We start from the raw sequence: 10,297 nt of genomic DNA, 5'->3' as shown, positions 1-10,297 counted from the left end.
ATTGCAAATTGATCAGCAATGGGGAAAAAAAAGAAATTTTCATTCTTTTCCAATCTTACATAATTTAACATAAGCTCTAGTTTACTTAGCCCTAATGCAATAACAGCCTTTGTTGTATCCACATTTCAAAACAGAACATTTGCAAGACAAGTAGAACATCATTCTTTTTCTTTCTCCATCATTGCTATATATTTTGGGGAGTTTTGTTTTGTTTTGTTTTTTAAAAAAAGATACAAACAATCTTCAAAGTTTACCTTTTTTTTTTTTGGACTTAAGGCATAACATGAAATTGCGCATTATTCTAAAGCTTAATTTTGAAACGAACTAGTTTAGTGCTATCAAACCCTGTTTGCATTACATTATTTAAATTATATACTATTTTATTTCTGTTCTTGCTGTAAATTCTAATGCTGTTCATGGATTGTGCAATTCCTATGCAATCAGTCTTTGCCTGCTGATAGTTATTAACAGTGCAGTGTAGAATCCAGATATTAGGCTTTCAGTTTCTTAGTTATCCTTTCAGTTCAATGCATGCTGCTTAATTGTGTGGAAGATCCAATCCATTTTTGTTGTCCAGCCACCATGGTGTGCATCATTCATTTGTTTCATGAAATATTCCAAAGCCTCTTGCTCAGTTTTATCTAAGGCTAGGGTCTTTCGAATATATGCAATGTCATCAAAAGACTGTAGTTCTGGCATTCCAGAGCCAAGCATCATTGAGAAAAGATTAATGAAGAGATTGGCATGCTGTCGAATAGCTAGATAAGCCTTGTAACACATCTCCTGAAACCTATGAGCAATAAAAATAGTTCAGTCAGTATGATGCAAATGGTATTAATACTTTCAGATCTCTGCTCGAATGTCACACAGAGAGGCTTACTTGGACAAATAGCTCTCCTCTCCCCACTCCCCTTGCCAGCACTTTTCTATTTCCTTTACCCCACTAGAAAGTAAACTCAATGAGGATAAAAACTTTGTTTATTGTTTTATCACAAACACAAAGACCAATGTCTGGCACATTGGGAGCTTAATAAATATTTATTAATATGTAAGAACTGGTTCATACTAAAGCTTTTAGGATTTCAGCTAGGGTCAGGAGACAGAGTTGTAAATAAAGCACAATTTTAAAAAAGTAATTTAAGGTCTAAGATAGACAAATGATGTATCATAGGTGGTAAGAAAAATTATGAATATGCATGGTAGTTATAGTTAATTTGACTTTTCAACTTTATGACTAAAAATGTTTTAAGCACTATTTATTATTTGCCAATACAGAGAAGATGGAGTCCAATTATTTAAAGAGCAGTAAGTAAAAACTTTGAATGTGTTATGAAGTTTAGAAATTATTTTCCTTTTAGGCCTTAATTAGCTCAATAAATTAAATTGCCTTTCATTTTCATTCTTCACAGCATCATTCAATTTTTGCTAAATAACATTTGTTACTTAAATTACCTGAACAATATCAATTATTTCTGATAGAGCAGCAAAAACTCTTTATCTTGAGCTTTTAATTTCTTGAGCTTACCTCTCAAATTCTCTGGTCTTTGTACATTCTTGAGCTCCTTTACTAATCACAATTAAGAAATCTTGTGTCAAAACGAAGGGTACACGTTCTCGTTTATAACCAAATTTTTTCTTCTTGTGATCCAAAAAGTGTCCAAAATCTATATGAAACAGCTTTCAAAAATAAGAAATTATGTTATAGGTCAACACATGCAGAAATACAATATCTTGAATTAATAAATTTAGCTTAAGAACATCAAAAATATTTTAAAAAGAAAAAGTCATTACTTGTCCATCATCTTTCACCATGATGTTACTATTGTGCCGATCTCCAATTCCCAAAATGAAGGTAGCCACACAATATCCAGCACATGAACGTGTAAACAGGTCTATGGCTGCATCATATCTATATAGAAGAGATAAACACCTCAGGAGTGGTGCGGAAAACAAAGTGATAAAAAGGCCAAACGGAAAATATGAAATTTTTATCTAAACAATGAAACAATCACTGACATTAAGGAAGAAATACTTATGTCCAAAGATCTAAGGAATTTTGAAAATGTGAAGTTTTCAAGAGTTTCTACGGAAATTTCTAGATGTTGCTTATCAAAGCATAATTCCTACCATAGTGAAAAAAATACTTATGTCTTTAAACTTATTTTTTTTCTAATCATTAACAATGAATTAGAAGTAAAAATCTGAATTTGTGCTAAAAAAGGATAAACAATAAGAACACTTTTACTTAGTTGAATGTACATAATTTTATCAAATTATAAGCAGTCTGATCATTTAAGCCCCCAAAACCCACAAATATTTCAAAAGTTGAGCATATTTTTACCTGAAATAAGTATAATTGTTTCTTCTGGTTTAACTCAGAGGAATATATTCAACCACTAAGAGACTCATCTAACAAAAATTTACTTAACACAGTAAAAAGGAATAAAAACACTCACATTTCTCCTTTGTTCTTATCTTTGAGCCACTGATGTAGTGTGTGGCTGTTGAACTGCAGTGCGCCTTTCAGGCCACCTTTGCACTGAATTTGCATGATAGTGTGAGAATTTCTTACCACCTCAATAAGTCCTACACAGTCACCAATTGACAGACAACCATAAGGTAACATTCTGAAAAAAGAGAAACACATTTACAATTAAATAATGGAATTTTAGTACAGCAAATATTTTAATATGACAAATCATGAATATTCCATTTGTAAATTTGAATTATACTGTCAAAGTTTTTTTTTTAAAAAAAACATATTTCTAGAAAATCCACAAAATTATATAATTATTTACTACAGACTTCAATTGAGAAAGCACTTACTTGTAGTATCAGAAAAACATTACTCAGAAATTATAGCAATAAAATATAAACATTTATGACTTTAAAATATGGATAAACTTAATGATGTTTAATTTTCATTTAAGTAAAGCTTTAGGGCAGCAGTTCCCAAGTTTTTGTCTCAGGACTCCATTATACTTGTAAAAATTACTGGGGACCCCAAGGAACTTTTATTTATGAGGTTTACATCTCTTGATATTAGAAATTAAAACAAAATAAAAGCATTTATTAATTTCATTTAAAATCAAGCCATCAGGATTCTTTAAACTACAAGCATGCTCAACAGTGATTAAAAAAAACATAAAATAAGAGAATAATTGGAGTAAAATCTTAAGAATGTATTTATTGGGGCAGGAGAGAAAATATTCCATATGAGAAATGATCAAAAAAAATTGACCACATTTTATTAATTCATCTAAAAACAAACCATCATGTGTCAATATAAATAATATCTTTTATGAAACAAAAAACCCTGTATTGCCAGGTACAGTGTTGCAATCCCATGGGCTGGGAAGGCTGAGGTATGAGGATGGCAATTCAAAGCCAGCCTCAGCAACTTAGTGAGGCCCTCAGCAACTTAGTGACACCAGTCTCAAAAAATACATATACATACATACATTAGGAAAAAAAAGGGGGGGTGCGGGAAGCTGGGGATATGGGTCAGTGATTAAGTACCCCTACATTCAATCCTGGTAGCAAAAAAAAATATCGTAAACTAAAATCCCAAAGACCCAAACATCTCCCTCCATATAAAAAAAAAAAAAAAATAGTGAAAAGAGCAATATATGTCTTCAAAAATTTTTAATGTCTGGTTTTATAGACAACCAGATTTTCACACATGCTTCCGTAACCAACCTATGTAAGGTATTTTAATTGAGGTACGTAAAGAAAATCTGGCATCATACAAATGGGTAGTTGAAAAAAGGAGATTGTCATAGTCTTCTCAGATAATAGCAGATATTTTTCTTAGAGACTATTCTAAAACTGGACACAAGATAGTGTCTCAAGTTGCAATATGGAATCTGAGACAGATCAACAAACTTTTCATACTGCTTTATTAAAACTGATTTGTTTATCTTGCTTTTAATGGGTATCCTGCAATGGTCATTTGGAAGATATTAATTTAATGAGTTATGTACATCTTCTAAATGTTGGTATTTTTCATTATACCATACTAAAAACTCATAATTGTTAATATTATCACAGACTTTCAATTAAAAGTCTTTAAATTTGAGAACAGGTGGGAGGGAAAGGGAGAGAAAAGGGAAATTGCAAGGTAATGGAGGGAGACCCTCATTGTTATACAAAATTACACATAAGAGGTTGTGAGGGGAACGGAAAATAAACAAGGAGAGCAATGAATTACAGTAGATGGGGTAGAGAAAGATGGGAGGGGAGGGGAGGGGGGGATAGTAGAGGATAGGAAAGGTAGCAGAATACAACAGTTACTAATAGGGTATTATGTAAAAATGTGGATGTGTAACCGATGTGATTCTGCAATCTGTATATGGGGTAAAATTGGGAGTTCATAACCAACTTGAATCTAATGTATGAAATATGATATGTCAAGAGTTTTGTAATGTTTTGAACAACCAATAAAAAAAAAAGAAAAAAAATAAAATAGTATTCCAAGAAAAGAGGAGCTAGTAGTTTAGTTTAGTTCACAGCTCAATCCCACAAATGTGTTTCCTTGATATAACTATCATTTTGCCATGTTGCAGTAGTGCTTTTTGGGTACTTCCTGTTTTATTATATCAAATATTAAGCAGAGAAAAAGAATATCAAATAGCAAATACATGTAGTCAAGGGTAAAGACACGAAGGCTTAAAAACAATAATGAAAAAAGCATACAAATTGTTACATAAAGTATCAAAGTATGGTTTTCTTTGCTTTGCTGGTCTCATAAAGCTACTGTCTCTTCCTCCTTTTTCTTTTTTTAACTTCCTAAAATAGTCTACACTTATTTTCATTTTCTCACTTTAATTCCTTTCACCTAGCTTCTAGGTCTACCGTTCTACTGTAAACTCTTCTTAAAGCTAACCATAAGTTATCAAATCCACTTTTTTTTTTTTTTCTTAGTCCTTGTTTTCTAAATCCTTGGAGTACATGGCACTGCAAATGGTTTGTCAATCTCTTCCTTCTTTTGGGAACTATGAATCATTTATTCTGGTACCCTTTGACCACTTCTCTATGGAATCTTTTTTCTACCTGCCCTGGTAAATACGGACTTTTTTCCAAGGTTGTACTCCAGCACATTTTATCTTATTTCATGTTTTTATTTTATTACCATTGAACATGCTCATAGTTTAAATGAGACAAATTATCCTATAATTCTTGCTATATGAAAAGCAGAGTGATAAGAAACCTAGATCTGAATTATACTTTTGCCAAGTAAAAATGCTATTTTACTTAAATTAAGTAAATTTTAACTAAAATTAAACTTCAAATAAAAATTTCACTTAAGTATTCAGAAAATATTATAAATGAAAACTCCTTCGTATTTTAAATAACTATAATTTCTTTTCTTGCAACTACTAATTTACAATTAAGTGTGATAATTACCAGAGATATTTACTTAGATCCTTTACTCTTTGAAGTTCTGCATTCTTTTTATACTCTTTGTTACTGAGAGTTGTGGTACTGGTGGCATCTTTCATGACACAGGAAATTATTATCAAAAAGGAAATGTGATTCATATAACATTAATTATCTTTGGAAAGGAAAGCAATGAATCAGTAAATCCCACCAGCACATACATCCATAAGAATGGAACTCTAAATAGAATAAAATATATCCCATGCTTGTATAATTGTATCAAAATGGATTATATTGTCACGTATAACTAAAAAGAACTAGTAAGTTAAAAAAAAAAGATTGAAGAGTCAAAACTGATGACTTAATTTTGTGCCTCAGCAGGTTACTTGAAATGTCCACTTTCTTTTTTGCAAATAAAAGGGTATTACTAGTATTTGTTACTTATACTCTTTTATTTACTAGCTACTCTTATCTATTAGAGATATACAAGCCCTCATTTGGAATTACTGGCTATTTCTATCTCATCTATCATGTTGCTATAGCTAGACTTGGTTCATGCCCACTTTATGAAGCATGACAAAATTTGGAGATAATCTGATAATTGTGGAAAGTTGGACAGAAACCAATAAACTGGTAAAAACTTTAGTCGGTTTCAAAAACTTTGCTGAAAAACTGATTCAAGATTAGAAAATTTAAACTCAATTTCTGAATAAAAACGGGGCTTTTGTGTCACCTATTTCCTTTTCATAATGATGACCTTCCAGGGACAACTGCAGAGTCTTTACTAGCTTTATTAGAAATGGTTCTTACTTTGCTGAAATATCATCAGTTTGTCTAAGTCATGTAAGAGGACAAACAAAAGTACCAAAGCATAATCAACCCATTAATTACTACTACATATGTATGTGTATATATCGTTCTATTATTAATATTTATTAGTATTTTTCCCAAGTTAACATACAGGTTATCTTACTGATTACCTACCGAAGATCAAGACCTTGATTTTGCCAGATGTTTTCCATAATGCGAATAATTTGAAGTGTTAGCATATCTTGCCGTAAATCTGAAATTCAAATTATATGTTTCACCACTTAAAACTATCAGTAGAAATGAGGGTATTACATTGTTTTCACATGGAAAACAAAGAGCTACATTTACTTTTCAAAATAATTTATAAGACAGCAATATTTTGATTCTTTAACCCACTTCCAAAGTACCTGCATTACCATATCTGTATAACAGAATAAGTGAGCACATATTTCACAAAAATCTTAAACATATTTAAAATATTTTTGCAAATCCTTAAACATGAACATGTTTACATTAAAGTACTGAGACAACAGAATTCACCACTGAATTGTATTTCACAATGCAAAGCCCTTTATAATCTTTCCATTTCCCCCTACAGCCTATTTTCTACATAATTAGGGACATTCTTTATATTCTTAGCAGACTACATTTTTTCTTTGTACTGTGGTTGCTATTTTATTTTTGTAATTATTTATTATTAATGTCCCTTTTTTTCTGTTAAGACTGTAAACTCTAAAAGGGCAGGGACTCTGTTTTGCTTACTGCTATAATCCCTGGGACTGCCACATAGAATTGTCATTTAATAAATGGACGCTCACACCATTCATTCAAATGATGGTTCAGCAAATGCCAAAATGATTTCAGGACTTCTGATTCTAAAGGGGTTCAAAAAATGCCACCTCAACCAGGGGAACAACTAGAGGTTGACAACAAGCCTGGATAGACTACCACCTTTTCTTCTGAGGGTTACTCTGAAATTACTTTTTTTTTAAACAGAGATATTTTTTTATCGGCCTATCAAGCAAACCTTTATTCATAATACCTTTGCTTTCCTACCCTCCTATAACTGTGTGGACACCCCAACCTCCTATTCCTTTCTGTTGCTCAGGATGCTCATTAAGTTTCATCCATCCGATTCCTTTTCAAGTTCATATTTTGTGTAATGGTATACATAACTAAATATTTTTTCTTGTTAATTTGTTTTATGTTGATTTAATTTGAAGCCTAGTGCAGGAATGTAGAAAGGTTAGGCAAGCCATTTTTAGCTCCTCTAGACATATATAATCATTAACAAGAAAACGTGTCTAGTGGAGCAAAACTATTTCTTCTTTTTTAATGTTTACACATACTTAGAACTGTAGGGATCAACCTCCAGCTGATCTTCATTGGTTGATAAGATTCCTTTTGAAGGATCCACCTTTAGGCAGAAAAAGGGAGCTGAGAAAAAGCATCTGCCTGCATCTGTTTCCCTATGTTCTAAGTCATCTGCACATCAAATTATCATACTTGAGGTCACGTTTCCTGAATTTCTTTATATATATTATGAAAGTTAGAAGATCTGCTCAATATTCTATATTTTATCACATGTGTATCTGAAAAATAGTTTTCATGGTTCATAAATACTTTGTGCATAAAAAGATAGCTAAATTCATATATCATAAACTCATTAATACTTTTCCTTACCATCTCCATTTTTAAAGATGATCTCATTGTTCTGAAACAGTAACTCCGACATGATGTCTGGGTTCTCCCAATTCAACCACAGTGGCCTTTTTGCAGAGGACATAATTCGACACTCCTCAAGCCTTTGAAATCATTAAAACACTTTACTAGTACACCTTAGCTTCATTATTCTTTTTACTCTCAAATTTACTTTAAAAGATGTATCTAGTATAACTTTTTGAAATATAAAAAATTTAAAATTTCTTAAGTTTTAATTATGAAGTCATTCCTAAGACATACAAAGAAAAATACTTTTAAATGTTTATGTAATTATGAATTTTCAACCAATACAGGGAGACATTTATTTTACAGATATTACATTCAATTTCTTAACTATGATACCAGAAATTCTAACCATAGAAGGTCTTGAACTTTATTATTAAAGTAGTAAAAGTTTATTCTAAAAAATGCAGTTCTAATTTAAGATAATTTTACTATTTCTATTTTTCAGGGTAGGAAATGGGAAAGGAAGAGTATATAATTGGACATTCTTATTTTATGGGACATTTTAACTTTTCTCAAAATTTTATCCAAAAAGTACTTATTCAAATATATCAATAAAATTTCCAACAAAGCATCTTACCGGAGATTTCCTAGTTGATGAGCAGGGTTTAAAGGAGACAGAAAGCCTTGTAGAGCATCCATGAAATCTGGTTGCCTCATTTGCTCAACTAAAAACTTCATCTGTACCTGACCAAAAAAAAAAAAAAAAAAAAAAAAAAAAAAAAGCATAATCAAATTTAGAAACTAAGTTGTAAAGGTGAAACTAACTTCTAATCTCTTCTATACACTGAAAATTTGGTATTGCATTGTCTTTGAATCCATGCTCTGGACTGGCTTCATTATAATGAAAAGGATTTCTATGACACAGAGTAGCGTAACTCAGGGAGAGAGAAAAGAGTGGCAGCACTTGCACCCTTCCCTTGAGACAATGAACTCTGTTTGTGACAGTGGCAATGCTTTGGCTCCAGAGCATAGTTAGTCAACCACTGCCTACAGATCAGCTGCCACATTTTGTAAATCAAATTGCATTAGAATATAGCCATGCCCATTCATCACACATCAGCTGCCCTCACACTGGAATAGCAGAGTTGAATAGTTAAGACCAGACCACGTGGCTTGCAAAATCTAAAATACTTATTATCTGGCCCTTTAAGAAAAAAAAAATCTGCTGTCCTTTCTTCTAGAGGAAGAGACCATGCTACCTTAGCTTAATATTCTTTCTTTTAGGCTTTTCAGAAAACATTACATTCATGCTCTCTGTTGGGTGAAAAAAGGTCTAGTGATGCTAAAACAAACTTGAAGTTGTAAAAACTTTTGCTACGTGGAGTCTCACACTATACTCAGGTTCTAGTATGTATCTAGAAAGAAATATCATTTTTTAATCCTTTCAACCTAGAGTACAAACTACTCAGTTATCATGTAATACATGGCATTTTATTTCAGGAAGTCTTCATCTAACAGATTAATCAGCAACTTTGTTTTAATTCCAATAATTTTACATTTAAATATATTTTATATAAAAAACATTAAGTGTGTGCTAGAAAAAAGATGTTAGGAGCTAGGAATTCATAATAAATTAATTTTCATGCTGCAATTTTAAAGTTTTTTTCTTCTTACTATATATACGTAAATAGCTGGAAAATCTATTCATCACAAAATAGACAGCTACTGCTGATGTAAAGATATTTCTTTTTCCATCACTGCCAACTCTATTGCTAGCACTGTGTTTCCCATACCTTATCACTCATTGCTATTTTGAAACTATTTTGTTTCTGGAACTGTAATTTTAGTTACTTATTACAAACTCATTTAAGGCAATAATGATGTAAGGTAATGAATTTCATGTTTCTAAGCTATTGTATCATTACCAATTTTTGATAAGAAAACTCTAGTATAAAATAAATGCCTGTATTTATAAATATATCTAAAACCTATTTTCTTTCCTCTTAGCTCAGTTACAATGTATAAATATATTTTGTACTTACAAATCAGTCCAGTCCCTCATCTATAAATTGCAGCATCAGAAATAGTACAATTATTTTCTAATATACTAATATTTGAACTTATATACCAGAACTTCAACAAAACCAATTAAGTTATATGCTACATGATATTTAGATTAATACAGTAACTTTCAATACAGCAACTTTCTTTTAAAATTGTTTTCTCCTTCCAGTAATATTGATGAAGATATTGGAAAAACCCACTCATTTACGTTCTCTGCCCTTTGGGGACTTGCTAATAAAGGGGATTAACCCAACTCCAATCCCAACTTCGCTAGAGGTGAAGAATGATTTCACTTTTCACTGCAGGATGTGATAGATTAGATTGAACAAAGAATAGAGAATAGGAAAAGGTCATGAAAAACCTTTTCATTTCATAT

At 31.4% G+C, this 10,297-nt stretch overlaps 1 protein-coding gene across 2 annotated transcripts in view; it reads right to left on the bottom strand.

The window, feature by feature from the left end:
• Positions 1 to 62: 62 nt before the first annotated feature.
• The window catches only part of PIK3CA (phosphatidylinositol-4,5-bisphosphate 3-kinase catalytic subunit alpha), a 74,150-nt gene continuing 63,915 nt past the window's right edge, over positions 63 to 10,297 (bottom strand). Inside the window, exons 15-21 of one of the 2 annotated variants that reach the window (XM_081301229.1) lie at positions 8,495 to 8,595; positions 7,873 to 7,994; positions 6,364 to 6,442; positions 2,457 to 2,627; positions 1,792 to 1,909; positions 1,526 to 1,677; positions 63 to 790 (exon numbers count right to left, since the gene is read on the bottom strand). In XM_081301229.1, coding sequence (XP_081157355.1) covers positions 520 to 790; positions 1,526 to 1,677; positions 1,792 to 1,909; positions 2,457 to 2,627; positions 6,364 to 6,442; positions 7,873 to 7,994; positions 8,495 to 8,595 — 1,014 coding nt within the window. In that variant the 3' untranslated portion in view covers positions 63 to 519. Of the gene's footprint in view, positions 791 to 1,525; positions 1,678 to 1,791; positions 1,910 to 2,456; positions 2,628 to 6,363; positions 6,443 to 7,872; positions 7,995 to 8,494; positions 8,602 to 10,297 lie in introns of both variants that reach the window. The other variant, XM_081301228.1, reaches the window with a different exon arrangement.

The sequence above is a fragment of the Spermophilus citellus genome (assembly GCF_964194105.1).
Source record: "Spermophilus citellus genome assembly, chromosome: 7".
Classification (NCBI taxonomy): Eukaryota; Metazoa; Chordata; class Mammalia; order Rodentia; family Sciuridae; genus Spermophilus; species Spermophilus citellus.
The sequence above is the reverse complement of the archived record's forward strand: the minus strand, read 5'-3'. Positions and strand labels throughout refer to the sequence as shown.